Below are 15,326 nucleotides of genomic sequence, written 5' to 3'. Positions count from 1 at the left end.
GGGAGATGTCTCTATTTGTAGAAAACAGCCGGTTTAGCCTGCAGTGTCTGATGAGGCGAGACAGATTGCAAAGTAGTGCACATACTGAGGGGAAAACAGGGAGGAAAATGACAAACTTGCTGACAGAGCCAATTTCAGCTTTAAATCCCTAATAAAGAGAAAGGGGGGGGGGGGGGGGGATCAAGCCTGACTCCCAGCTTCTCCAGGGCCTACTGCACAGCCTTGTGTAAGCCAGTGTCTGAATATTAAATAAACACAGTCAAACAGTCATCTTTAACATAAGAAGATATAGACTTTAATATCTTTATAAACATTTTATACTGTTGTTCTTTGATAACGACTTATTGAACCATTCAGTCATGGCAAAGACAGGAGATTAATGGGGCAGAATACGAGACAGGAGATAGATGGGGAACAGTAGGAGACAGGAGATAGATGGGGAACAGTAGGAGACAGGAGATAGATGGGGAACAGTAGGAGACAGGAGATAGATGGGGAACAGTAGGAGACAGGAGATAGATGGGGAACAGTAGGAGACAGGAGATAGATGGGGAACAGTAGGAGACAGGAGATAGATGGGGAACAGTAGGAGACAGGAGATAGATGGGGAACAGTAGGAGACAGGAGATAGATGGGGAACAGTAGGAGACAGGAGATAGATGGGGAACAGTAGGAGACAGGAGATAGATGGGGAACAGTAGGAGGGGGGACTGAATTGTGCATTGTTTTATCAGATAAAGATGAGAGGATGTAACAAAGAAAGGAAATAAAATGTTTTATTTTTAGTAAACAAACAAAAAAATGTAATGGTAAATTAATTTAAAGAAAGATTGTCCCCTCATCAGGGGAGCAGAAACCCTGTTTTCATTTTTGATGATGTCATTAATATTGTTATTCTCATAATAAATGATTAATATTAGAACTGCAGTTAGTTAGTCCTCTTGTTGTCATTGTTAATGGTACAGTTCACATCATTGTTATTACAAACATCGTCAACTTAGCGTTGTATTTTCCCGAGGCACAGAAGCTCCAGTAGTCCAGAGAGATAGTAGTCCAGCAGTAGTCTGGCTGTCTGTCCATGGTCCTGTTAATCCCCTGCTACTTTAGAAGTGATTGTCTTTCTCTTGGTTCCCCACATCCATTGACAAGAACAGCAGTCAATGTAGAGAGAGACATTTTAGCAGTTCTATTATTTCCAAGAGAGGTCCAAGTTTTGCCATGCTCGATTCAAAATGTTTTTATTCTTATAATCTTTTATTCGTTACAGAAGTCATTTAAGGTACACATTTTGTTTTTGTTTCTTCTCTAGTCTTGTTGGGCAGTTGTTTTCCTTTGATGTCCATTGATTAGGACAATATAAATGTTCCTCACATTCCAATGAGGAGGGGATGCCCACACTAAAGAGCATTCTGTTCAGCAAAGCCCAAAGCCTCACTGGGAAACTGAGAATAGCCAATCTGACCCTTAACCCCTAAGGCTCTGTACCCTGTATAGGGCTCCATCTCTAGGTCCTCTTTACGTCTTGGCAAAATCAAACAAACAACATTTGAGACAAGAAATAGACAGATCCATCAATATTCACAGCTTCCTTCTCCTGGGGGGACACACTGGTTTTTGAAGGAGATGGGAGTGTTCCACAGTCCCACTCACCTCCATACAGATCATTAGCAGCTTGGGTACATTAGCTTAATATGTAGTAGCACATGTAGAAAATGAAATGGAGCAGGTAGAAAGACAGGACATTCAGAATTAATAAAGCAGGATGTAAATATTGTAGAACTACTGTAAAGTAGGTAGAAGATGTATACCTAGCTCGGGGTCAATGTTACCTGGGCATGGAGCAGAAGTTACCTAGTTATCATACTGTACCTGGAGCTGACTGGTCTGTTTGTGTGCTGCTCGTTGAATTGCTGTTTCTATAGTTTTCCATGACTTCTGCTAAGAAGTGAGCGTTGCACATTCCTGTTCTGATATGGAATTATGATTTATGACCGGGCAGCTTCCTGCTTATCTCCCTGTTGATGAACAATACCCTCGAATACCTCGGCGGCCCAATTCTATGGAGCAGCTATTGGCAATGAATGTAATAAAAGAACATTTGGCAAATAATATGAAACACAAGATTGGGCTAGACTTCTCTCTGTGATGGTTTCTTTCACCATGTCATCTGTTTTCTATTTCGCCCCTCAATAAGGATTTATAAACTGTGAACTGATAATTAACGCTGGCTCCAACACTTTTTCCTTAGAGTCTATCTGTCTCATAGCTAAATTTCTGCATGTGCAACATCTCTTTCTTTTCCAGAAAAGTTTGGTTTTCTGCTCCAGTAGTCCAAGACAGAACTCAGACAGAAAGAGACCGAGACAACAGGAAATGACAACATAATGGCAACAGTGGCAGTGCAAGCGTGTTCTGTGTTTTCCTTTTGTCTTTCCTCACTCCCCGTCCCTCACACATCCCTGTCCCTCACACATCCCCGTCCCTCACACATCCCTGTCCCTCACACAGCATCGTGAGTCTTTTCACATTTTATGTTGATGATTGAAAGTCTATTTCAGAGTCTAAACAGCGAAGCTCCCTACACAATGTTTTACACACACAACCACACACACACACACACACACACACACACACACACACACACACACACACACACACACACACACACACACACACACACACACACACACACACACACACACACACACACACACACACACACACAAAGTACACACACACACACACACAAAGTACACACACACACACACAAAGTACACACACACACACACAGGCCTTGTTGTGCAGGAGCTAGAGCAGATCTGAGGACTGCACTGTTGTTGTTTAGCCAGTATCTATTCCCCCCCCTCTAGGTCAGCGGAGAATATGGACAATGGTCACGGGCAACAAAGCTCCCAGTATGGTACTGAGATGCACTAAGGGCTGGGAGAACATGGCCCTATTGGTGGCTTGTTGCACCCCACTAGGGGGGCGAACAGTGGTCCGGGGAGGGCACTTATGCTTCCTCCGCGTGATGGTGCCATCCGGGGACGTGTGGTCATATTTTCCCCCTTCAAAATCAGGCAAGGAATATTCTTTATCGGCCATCTCCTTTAAGGTATGCACCTCGTTCTGCCCCTTCCCCTTGCCTCCCCTGACACGCTGGCGGGTGCAGTTCCGAGCACGGCCTGGCCTCTGAGGGGGCGCAACCCCAGGCTGTCCCTCTGATCCCGGGGCCTCCCCGCTTATGGATGGGGGCGGATGGGGCAGAGGCGAAGGCGGCGAGGGGTAGTGTGGCGCCTCATTGTGGTGAGGACGGTGGGGGTGGGAGTGAGGCGGTGGCACCGGGTCCGGCTCCTTCTTCAGAGACACCTTATCAGTCCCGGCCCAGGTCTTGCTCTGGTGCAGGGACTCAGAGCCAGAGCAGTTGGGGAAGTCCTCCTTGCGGAGCTGCTTGAGGTCTTTCCCAGCCAGCTCGGCCGGGGCCTGACAGCCTACAGATGAAGTAGAACCTCTGAAGCGTTTGAGCCAGTCCCACAGCGACAGGGCCTTGCAGTCACACTCCCAGGGGTTGTCGTTGAGGCGCAGGTACTCCAGGGCAGGCAGCAGTGCCAGGCAGTCTCCAGACAGCTCGGTCAGTGAGTTGTTAAACAGGTAGAGGGTGGTGAGGCGACGCAGGTCGTGGAAGGCCAGGCGGTCCACCCACTGCAGCTGGTTGTGGTGCAGCAGCAGGCGGTCCAGGGCCCCCAGCCCCCGGAAGGTGTTCTGGTGCAGCGACCACAGACGGTTCCCATGCAGGAACAGGTGGCTCAGGTTGTGGAGGTCCACAAATATGTCATCCTGCAGGAACTCCAGGTGATTATCCTGGGAACAGCCAAACACAGCAAAATGGAGAGGTTATACACCTACGGTACTCTGTAACACTGTACCTATCAACATGTTGTTTGGTTATAAGGTATGTGGCTACTATAAAGTAGGACAGAGAAACCACAGCTTAACAGCCCTGGGTATACACTACCGTTCAAAAGTTTGGGTCACTTAGAAATATCCTTGTTTTTTAAAGAAAAGCAAGTTTTTTGTCCATTAAAATAACATAAAATTGATCAGAGATACAGTGTAGACATTGTTAATGTTGTAAATGACTATTGTAGCTGGAAACGGCAGATTTTTTTATGGAATATCTAGATAGGCGTACAGAGGCCCATAATCAGCAACCATCACTCCTTTGTTCCAATGGCACGTTGTGTTAGCTAATCCAAGTTTATCATTTTAAAAGGCTAATTGATCATTAGAAAACCCTTTTGCAATTATGTTAGCAATAAAACTGGCCTTCTTTAGACTAGTTGAGTATCAGGAGCATCAGCATTTGTGGGTTCGATTACAGGCTCAAAATGGCTAGAAACAAAGACTTTCTTCTGAAACTCGTCAGTCTATTCTTGTTCTGAGAAATGAAGGCTATTCCATGTGAGAAATTGCCAAGAAACCGAAGATCTCGTACAAAGCTGTGTACTACTCCCTTCACAGAACAGAGCAAACTGTCTCTAACCAGAATAGAAAGAGGAGTGGGAGGCCACGGTGCACAACTGAGCAAGAGGACAAGTACATTAGAGTGTCTAGTTTGAGAAACAGACACCTCACAAGTCCTCAATAGTACCGCAAAACACCAGTCTCAACGTCAACAGTGAAGAGGTGACCCCGGGATGCTGGCCTTCTAGGCAGAGTTCCTCTGTCCAGTGTCTGTGTTCTTTTGCACATCTTAATCTTTTATTTTTATTGGCCAGGCTAAGATCTGTCTTTTTCTTTGCAACTCTACCTAGAAGGCCAGCATCCCGGAGTCGCCTCTTCACTGTTAATTGCAAAAGGGTTTTCTAATGCTCAATTAGCCTTTTAAAATGATAAACTTGGATTAGATAACACAACGTGCCGTTGGAACACAGGAGTGATGGTTGCTGATAATGGGCCTATGTAGATATCCATTAAAAATCAGCCGTTTCCAGCTACAATAGTAATTTACGACATGAACAATGTCTACACTGTATTTCTGATCAATTTGATGTTATTTTAATGGTCAACAAATGTCCTTTTCTTTGAAAAACAAGGACATTTCTAAGTGATCTCAAACTTTTGAACCGTAGTGTATATATGTATATACATTTTTTTATTCTAATGTAAAATGCAGAATTGTTTCGTTTGACTCTGAGAGTGCCATAGAGCCCCAGTGTACCTGTAGGTACAGATACTGCAGGTTGCGTAGCCCCTGGAAGATGTTACTGGGCAGCGCACTGAGCCCACAGCGGTACAGGTGCAGAGCATGGAGCCGGCTCAGCCCATGGAAGGTGTCTGCAGCCAGGGAACGCAGGTGACGGTTGTCCCCCAGGTCCAGCTCCTCCAGCTGGGCAAAGCCGTGGAAGGTGGAGGGCTCGATGTAGGTGATGTTGTTGGAGTAGATCCACAGTGTGACCGTGGTGGGGCTGAAGTGGCCCTGCAGCAGCCGGTGGATCTTGTTGTTCTGTAGGAAGATACGCTCGCTGTGTGGGGGAATGCCTTCGGGGACAGACAGGAAGTTGTGTGCCTGGCAGCTGACGGTACTGGGCGCGGTGTAGCAGATACAGTGGTGTGGGCAGGACCAGGAAAGCTCCAGACCACAGAGAACCAGCAGGAACTCTAGCCTGCAGCCTGGAGAGAGGACAGAGAGAGGAACATGTATGAGAGGACATAGCTACATTTAGTCTGGGGATTTGATTCTGAATTTAAGTTCTGCCGTCTGACTTTGATGTCTACTTCGGGACTTGAAAGGAAAGAAGAATGGTTTTTGGAATATTATTTTCAATGAAGTCGCGAAAGATAAATTGGGGGAGAGGAGAAATACTGTAAGTGGAATCAAAGTGATAAAAGAGTGAGATATTGACGAGGAAGAACGAAGGGCAAGGGGGTAGGATGATAAAGGAGATGGGAGATATGGAGACAGCCAGGTCAGGAGTAAACAGTATGAGAGATGATGTAGGGAGGCCAGACCAGAGAGAGACTGTCAGATATATTTATATTACAGAGAAAAACGTATTCTGTCCTGATAGATGACTCATGCCAAGTGACCTGTTGCTATCATAGATTTTCTGGCTTCACGGAGTGGCATTGGGCCTTTGAGGAATTCTGCTGCTATTGAGCCACTCAATACAAATGTGGACATTGCATTACGCTCAGTATCCACAACTCCAAATCCTCTGGTGTCTAAGTCGGTTCCAGAATGAGGTCTGTGTTGCTCTTAGAGTCTGTTCAAGATGAGTCCAAACAATAACATGAGCTTCAGTTGTACGCTGTATCTAGTATCTCAGGAAGTCTGATTGGATCTATATTACAGGTACGCCTCCTGCACACACAACATTTGTTTTCTCAGTTTTCCAATATTTCCTCACCTCTGGGAGATATTGGTCATAAGAGGAAGTTAATCTGTGTCCGTCAGCTCACTACAACTCTACTCAGAACCATAGTCAGAGAGAGAGAGAGACGTGTGTGTGTTGTAAATCCCCTCTCACTAACCAGGCCTTTACTGCAAGGATTAGAAAATACTTGTCAAAGCACACCTGTGAAAGCAGGGGGGATAAATGGTGTGTGGAATGCTCACTTAAACGTATGTTAAGTTTCTCAGAGACAGTCAGACTTCCTGCTGTTTGGTGACACGCTTCCATGGCCCCGTAGTGTGACTTATCCATCTGCTGATCTACAGGGGGAATCAACCAACGGGAGAAAAGCAGGAGTCTATCCCCTCGTAATGACATTTGACAAGCGGTGGCTGTGTTCCCTTCAATTTATTATTCAAGGCATCATGGCGCTCATTCACTCCCTCTAATCGATACGTTTCTGTTGCCTTTTAACTCGCTGCTACCTAATCCCAGGGCTGCTACACTGGAATTCAGGAGCAGGGAAAGTCTCTTTAAGGACAGGAGACGGCATAGACAGATGTATTTATCTGAATATTCCTCCTCCTCCCCAAACTGTGTTTAAGCTGGGACATTCAGCGTCTGACTTCACAGACCTTCTCAGTGTGTCAGGTCTGGTGACCGTAGCGGAGAAGAGGAAAGGAGTCGTGTGCCGTGTTACGTTAACAGGGGCAGAAGCCTCTCCGCTCCCCAGAGCAGGCCCTGTAATCCTGTTTGTCAACTCTGCAGCTGGGTGACAACCAACTAACCATGCAACCTCCCAATCCACCATGTAAACATACTCCCGAATACAGGTCCTCTCAAGGTTGAACTGTGTGTAAAACTGTTGAACAGTATCACAGAGTACACTGATTACAAGATTTGGAAGAGTCCTTGATAGTCATGTGTCGTACACAAGTGCATTTGGTGCCATAGTGCCGGAGGGGAAAGGACTATGCACTTTGGTCGGGGGACACGGCACAGCCAACGCCATCTCTGCCCTTGCACGAGAGTGGAATCAGTGTCGGGACACATTAGATGGTTCACTGCATTGGGGCACACATCCCCCACTACTGTAGGCCTGCCAGTAAAGCCCTATACAGGAACCAAAGCCAAGAGGAATGTCTTAGAGGAAAAGAAGAGGGTTACAAAAAGGACAAAACACTTCCAGACAACTAGAAAGGGTTATTCTTAATCCTTTCTCTAAAATGTATTACATTGTTGTGATAGGACACTTCCCAATCAAATAGTGGTCACTTTACTTCCACTTTACATTCCACTCTTTTTCTGTTTGTTTATTTCTCTCTCCCTATTTTCTCTTTCACTATTCTATTTACATGGAGATGTATTGAACATGGCACTTGACTAAATGAGTGGAAAGCTGCTGGACGCCACCGGGAAATAAAGGCTGGGAGGATGTATCAAACACAGACTCAGACACAGTCAATGGATCACCCTGTTTAAGGAATATTTCAATGTATCACATTGCAGCCTGTTTGAAAAACAGCTTTATATTCATAATATTGACATCTTTCCTATTTACCAACTGTACTTTCGCTCGCCTTTTCCCATTATAATGTATACTGTACTTCATACACATGGTATTGGCATTTATCTCCTAACACAAACAGCACTGTTGATGTCATACTACAGTTTCACCCTACTCCACTTTGTGTACTACACTGCTTTTGAATGCTATTTACTTAAGAGAAACTATGTTCAAGCTATGAATCATTGAATGGCCCAGGTAGATGGTTTCCTTATCTGTCCCATTATCCATCCAGTACCTCTTCCTTTCACCTCTCAGAGCTGCCGTCACACTAAGGCCTGTGATTCAACTTTTCCGTGCCTTGCTTTTCTTTATTTACATTTTGCTTTGTGCATGTCTTTAATAGAACTTGGTATCAACCATGACACTGGAAAATGATGAGAGTGAGATAAAGCGAGAGGGGGGGGAGAGAGAGGCGTAGATCCTACTTAGACGGAAAGAATTTGAATCAGGTCCAGATGCTAATCAAGTTTTATATGGAAAGATCCCCCTCCCTCCCCATATCTCCTCTGTCTTCCCCCTCCCCTCTCCCTTGTCTCCCCCCTTCCCCAGCATGTCAGAATCCAGTAATTAATTCTTTACTCAGATTAATCTGTTCCCTTAAATTACTGCGTCTACCATCTTATTAATTTTCTCTATCCACGCCTCAGATAATGTGTAGAGAAAACCAAACAGTACAGTAGAGTGGCTTAACATTATATCTCCTGTCCTCTCCTTTCACAACCTCCCCTTGGACCAGTATCTGTTCCTGTTTAGCATCCCTCCTCTCCTGTAGCAGGGGGAGACAGCAGCTGTTGATGTAGATGCCATGGAGCTGCTTAAAATAACCACTAAGCTTGTCTGTGTCTCCGGTGTGAGAGACGGGAGGGAACGTGTGAGCTCCACCCTCGCCCTACTTTCACGGCACAGTGGCATGGCGCGACGGCTGTCTCCTCCGCAGCTGGCATCAGCTAGACCATTGCCACTAGAGACCTGGCGCTTCACACCTGCCACCTCACTGATCTCATCACCCCCCGAGCCATTGTGGATACACAACATGCAGGCACACACATACATGCATTCACACACAACAGGTAGATAGAAAAGTTTGTCTAGAAATGACTGAGACAGATCACGTAGTTATAGTCGGAGTTGAGAAATGTTTGTTAGGTGAGCTATTGACAGACAGATTGATTTAAACTGAGAGGAGGTACATGAGGACGGTGTAGTGCAGCCGTCATCAAATAAAAATGCAAGAAATGAATGTTTCATAATCATAACGGCATTGTTTGCTCACACAATAAGCCATTCAGCCTAAGTTGTATTATATAAATAGCTTTGGACACACACAAGTGTAGATATGCCAATAATGCCTATTGGAATGCAGCAGAATAAAAGAGGTTCTGAAAGAGAGATAATATGTTTCTGGAAATGTGGCACCGCAGCTATTTCTGGTGCTGACTCTCATCACTCCCTCCCCCCTCCCTACTTACTCCACCCTCCTAGGGCCCATCTTCCTCTCCACCCTCCTAGGACCAGTCTCTCTCCCCACCCTCACAGGACCAGTCTCTCTCTCCACCCTCACAGAGCCCATCTCTCTCCCCACCCTCACAGGGCCCATCTTCCTCCCCACCCTCCCAGGGCCCATCTTCCTCCCCACCCTCCCAGGCCCATCTCTCTCCCCACCCTCCCAGGTCCCAGGTCCCATCTCCCTCCCCACCCTCCCAGGCCCATCTCCCTCCCCACCCTCCCAGGCCCATCTCCCTCCCCACCCTCCCAGGCCCATCTCTCTCCCCACCATCCCAGGTCCCATCTCCCTCCCCACCCTCCCAGGTCCCATCTCCCTCCCCACCCTCCCAGGCCCATCTCCCTCCCCACCCTCCCAGGCCCATCTCCCTCCCCACCCTCCCAGGCCCATCTCTCTCCCCACCCTCCCAGGTCCCATCTCCCTCCCCACCCTCCCAGGCCCATCTCCCTCCCCACCCTCCCAGGGCCCATCTTCCTCCCCACCCTCCCAGGGCCCATCTTCCTCCCCACCCTCCCAGGCCCATCTCTCTCCCCACCCTCCCAGGCTCGTCTCTCTCCCCACCCTCCCAGGCCCATCTCTCCCCCCTACCCTACCCTCCCCACCCTCCCAGGCCCATCTCTCCCCCATACCCTCCCTCCCCACCCACCCACCCAGGCCTGTCTCTCTCCCTGGTTGCTGATGACAGATGCTGTTAATAGTTCGTTACTGGGGAGAATGATTTAACAGCCCGCTATTGGTCCTGACGGTTGACCATGTGACCCCGCGGTCACCCAGTCCCTTTATTCCTAGTCGTCACCGAGGGGAAAATAGATAAATAAATGAAGAAAATAAAATGGTTCTGGTCCCTAGACAGTGAGAAGTGACTGTGTAGAATATCAATGAAACATAGTTCACACTAAATTTGCCCTCATGAATAACACATCTCTGCTAATAGGAAGGGATCGGTCTGCCTGTCTCTCTACCCACCATTACACTGGACAAACTCAATTTCCTGTTTCTCTCCAAGGACCCTTGATAAGCGTCCCCTGCTATTGCCTGACCATAAATCACGGCTTAGCCTGATTTCCTCCATAAAGGTGTTTACAGTCATGGTCATAGATACACAGCGAGTTGGACCACTATAATAATGGAAAAGCAATAAACTAAGCTATTGATTGAACAGGCTCATTCTTAGCTGTAGAGCGTCAGCTGAAAAACATGGAGGGGAAGAAAGGTTCTGTATATAATTAGCACTCTGTGGAGCTCCGTGTTGTTTTGCCTTGATAAGACATTGTGTAGGTGAATGCGTTTTTTTAAATGAAAGTGACTGTGTACTGCACTGCTCATGTAATCATCATACTTTAATAGCATATCATTATTACTGACTGCTCAGTCAGTGGCATCATACGTGGGTCAGTTGGCGTCGTGGTGAACAGTGAATTACAGGCTGCAGTAGCAGGTTGCTCCTGATAAAGAACTGTGTTACACTCTAATCTTCCAGTAATTTCCTCCTAGTGACAGCTCTAGAACACATGACAAATGGCTTCCTAGGGTCCGAGAGGGCGCGTGTTAGTTTGACCATTCCCAACCCAGTGACAGAGTAGCAAGTGTAGGCTCCATGATCCCCACACTTCACTAATGCTGTGAGGACTGAGTCTGTAGAGGGGTACTACTGAAGCACTGACCAGAGGATAAAGAAGGACTCACATTACCCTGTAGTCTGCCCATTACCCTGTAGTCTGCCCATTACCCTGTAGTCTGCCCATTACCCCGTAGTCTGCCCATTACCCTGTAGTCTGCCCATTACCCCGTAGTCTGCCCATTACCCCGTAGACTGCATATTACCCGGTAGTCTGCCCATTACCCCGTAGTCTGCCCATTACCCCGTAGTCTGCCCATTACCCTGTAGTTTGCCCATCATCCTGTAGTTTTCCCATTACCCTGTAGTTTTCCCATCATCCTGTAGTTTTCCCATTACCCTGTAGTTTGCCCATCATCCTGTAGTTTTCCCATTACCCTGTAGTTTGCCCATCATCCTGTAGTTTTCACATCATCCTGTAGTTTTCTCTCTGTGATCTGTTGACTAGATCCTAGTGGTCATTTAAATGATTGCTGTTATTTTCATCCAGCATCTCAAGCTTGAGGATAGATAAGGGTAACACTTAGAAATCAGCATATTCATGATGTGAAAATGATAGGCCTAGATAGTGGATAAGAGGGAAGGGGAGGCTGGGGACCACTGTCAGAGTATTGACATTCACTGAAGAGAACCTCTTAGTATCCTCCCTCTCTTATGTCTTAATGATCAGAGTGGGAGTGTAAGGTAAAGGAACTGATTGATTCATGTGGTATGATGTTGTCCAGTGTGTGGGCCACGATCAGCGCTCTCATCACATGCAAGCACACTGGCGTCAGGCAGAGAGGTCTCCTCTGCTGAACTGAAGGTACCTGCGACTTAGAGATCTCCTCTGCTGAACTGGAGGTACCTGCGACAGAGAGGTCTCCTCAGCTGAACTGAAGGTACCTGCGACTTAGAGATCTCCTCTGCTGAACTGGAGGTACCTACGACTGAGAGGTCTCCTCTGCTGAACTGGAGGTACCTACGACAGAGAGGTCTCCTCTGCTGAACTGGAGGTACCTACGACTGAGAGGTCTCCTCTGCTGAACTGGAGGTACCTACGACAGAGAGGTCTCCTCTGCTGAACTGGAGGTACCTACGACTGAGAGGTCTCCTCTGCTGAACTGGAGGTACCTACGACAGAGAGGTCTCCTCTGCTGAACTGGAGGTACCTACGACAGAGAGGTCTCTTCAGCTGAACTGAAGGTACCTGCGACTGAGAGGTCTCCTCAGCTGAACTGGAGGTACCTACGACAGAGAGGTCTCCTCTGCTGAACTGGAGGTACCTACGACTGAGAGGTCTCCTCTGCTGAACTGGAGGTACCTACGACTGAGAGGTCTCCTCTGCTGAACTGAAGGTACCGGCGACAGAGAGGTCTCCTCAGCTGAACTGAAGGTACCTACGACTGAGAGGTCTCTTCAGCTGAACTGGAGGTACCTACGACTGAGAGGTCTCCTCTGCTGAACTGGAGGTACCTACGACTGAGAGGTCTCCTCTGCTGAACTGAAGGTACCTGCGACAGAGAGGTCTCCTCAGCTGAACTGGAGGTACCTACGACTGAGAGGTCTCCTCTGCTGAACTGGAGGTACCTACGACAGAGAGATCTCCTCTGCTGAACTGGAGGTACCTACGACTGAGAGGTCTCCTCTGCTGAACTGGAGGTACCTACGACAGAGAGATCTCCTCTGCTGAACTGGAGGTACCTACGACTGAGAGGTCTCCTCTGCTGAACTGGAGGTACCTACGACAGAGAGGTCTCCTCTGCTGAACTGGAGGTACCTACGACTGAGAGGTCTCCTCTGCTGAACTGGAGGTACCTACGACTGAGAGGTCTCCTCTGCTGAACTGGAGGTACCTACGACAGAGAGGTCTCCTCTGCTGAACTGGAGGTACCTACGACTGAGAGGTCTCCTCAGCTGAACTGGAGGTACCTACGACTGAGAGGTCTCTTCAGCTGAACTGGAGGTACCTACGACAGAGAGGTCTCCTCTGCTGAACTGGAGGTACCTACGACTGAGAGGTCTCCTCAGCTGAACTGGAGGTACCTATGACAGAGAGGTCTCTTCAGCTGAACTGGAGGTACCTACGACAGAGAGGTCTCTTCAGCTGAACTGAAGGTACCTACGACAGAGGTCTCCTCTGCTGAACTGGAGGTACCTACGACAGAGAGGTCTCCTCTGCTGAACTGGAGGTACCTACGACCGAGAGGTCTCCTCTGCTGAACTGAAGGTACCTACGACAGAGAGGTCTCCTCAGCTGAACTGAAGGTACCTACGACAGAGGTCTCCTCTGCTGAACTGGAGGTACCTACGACTGAGAGGTCTCCTCTGCTGAACTGGAGGTACCTACGACAGAGAGGTCTCCTCTGCTGAACTGGAGGTACCTACGACTGAGAGGTCTCCTCTGCTGAACTGGAGGTACCTACGACAGAGAGGTCTCCTCTGCTGAACTGGAGGTACCTACGACAGAGAGGTCTCTTCAGCTGAACTGAAGGTACCTGCGACTGAGAGGTCTCCTCAGCTGAACTGGAGGTACCTACGACAGAGAGGTCTCCTCTGCTGAACTGGAGGTACCTACGACTGAGAGGTCTCCTCTGCTGAACTGGAGGTACCTACGACTGAGAGGTCTCCTCTGCTGAACTGAAGGTACCTGCGACAGAGAGGTCTCCTCAGCTGAACTGAAGGTACCTACGACTGAGAGGTCTCTTCAGCTGAACTGGAGGTACCTACGACTGAGAGGTCTCCTCTGCTGAACTGGAGGTACCTACGACTGAGAGGTCTCCTCTGCTGAACTGAAGGTACCTGCGACAGAGAGGTCTCCTCAGCTGAACTGGAGGTACCTACGACTGAGAGGTCTCCTCTGCTGAACTGGAGGTACCTACGACAGAGAGATCTCCTCTGCTGAACTGGAGGTACCTACGACTGAGAGGTCTCCTCTGCTGAACTGGAGGTACCTACGACAGAGAGATCTCCTCTGCTGAACTGGAGGTACCTACGACTGAGGGGTCTCCTCTGCTGAACTGGAGGTACCTACGACAGAGAGGTCTCCTCTGCTGAACTGGAGGTACCTACGACTGAGAGGTCTCCTCTGCTGAACTGGAGGTACCTACGACTGAGAGGTCTCCTCTGCTGAACTGGAGGTACCTACGACAGAGAGGTCTCCTCTGCTGAACTGGAGGTACCTACGACTGAGAGGTCTCCTCAGCTGAACTGGAGGTACCTACGACTGAGAGGTCTCTTCAGCTGAACTGGAGGTACCTACGACAGAGAGGTCTCCTCTGCTGAACTGGAGGTACCTACGACTGAGAGGTCTCCTCAGCTGAACTGGAGGTACCTATGACAGAGAGGTCTCTTCAGCTGAACTGGAGGTACCTACGACAGAGAGGTCTCTTCAGCTGAACTGAAGGTACCTACGACAGAGGTCTCCTCTGCTGAACTGGAGGTACCTACGACAGAGAGGTCTCCTCTGCTGAACTGGAGGTACCTACGACTGAGAGGTCTCCTCTGCTGAACTGAAGGTACCTACGACAGAGAGGTCTCCTCAGCTGAACTGAAGGTACCTACGACTGAGAGGTCTCCTCAGCTGAACTGAAGGTACCTACGACTGAGAGGTCTCCTTAGCTGAACTGGAGGTACCTACGACAGAGAGGTCTCCTCAGCTGAACTGGAGGTACCTACGACAGAGAGGTCTCCTCTGCTGAACTGGAGGTACCTACGACTGAGAGGTCTCCTCTGCTGAACTGGAGGTACCTGCGACTGAGAGGTCTCCTCAGCTGAAATGAGCAGAGGCCTGATGAAGATTACAATGACAGCTCTGTGTCTCGACGCATAAACAAATAAACAGAGAGAGAACATGAGAGAGAAGAAGTAGGGTGAGACGATGACACAAGTGACAGCAGCGTTTTTGAAGTTGAGGAATCAGATGCTCCAAAAACATAAACAAGCCAGGCACCATATGCGGCATGTAGGGAATAAAGGGGAGGATTTGTGGGAGAGTGTGAGTATGAATAAAGGAAAGGCTGTTAGTTATTAAGATGGAATTTAAAGGTGCAGTGAGGCAGAAACAGAGGCGGGCAGGCTGAGCCAACCACAGCTGTTTAATACCTGCAATTTAATTAACACACTCTAATGGAAGTCTTTTAGATGGTCATTCTTTTTGCAAATTATATTCACATTATATTGACTGCCTCATTGTCCCAAGTAGAGGTTTTAGTTCCACACCTAGCTTCCCACTGCCTACTGGGTAATGTAGTGTGTGAG

The 15,326-nt window shown here is 48.1% G+C and overlaps 1 protein-coding gene across 1 annotated transcript in view; it reads right to left on the bottom strand.

Moving 5' to 3' along the window:
* Window positions 1-272: 272 nt before the first annotated feature.
* LOC139548765 (reticulon-4 receptor-like 1) overlaps window positions 273-15,326 on the bottom strand; it is a 236,397-nt gene continuing 221,343 nt past the window's right edge. The window contains exons 2-3 of the mRNA XM_071358584.1: window positions 5,222-5,673; window positions 273-3,861 (exon numbers count right to left, since the gene is read on the bottom strand). Of these exons, the coding sequence (XP_071214685.1) occupies window positions 2,872-3,861; window positions 5,222-5,673 (1,442 nt within the window). The 3' untranslated portion in view covers window positions 273-2,871. The remainder of the gene's footprint in view (window positions 3,862-5,221; window positions 5,674-15,326) is intronic.

The sequence above is a fragment of the Salvelinus alpinus genome, chromosome 22 (genome assembly GCF_045679555.1).
Source record: "Salvelinus alpinus chromosome 22, SLU_Salpinus.1, whole genome shotgun sequence".
NCBI classification, from domain to species: domain Eukaryota; kingdom Metazoa; phylum Chordata; class Actinopteri; order Salmoniformes; family Salmonidae; genus Salvelinus; species Salvelinus alpinus.
Note: the sequence above shows the minus strand (reverse complement) of the source record. Positions and strands in the feature narration are given on the sequence as shown.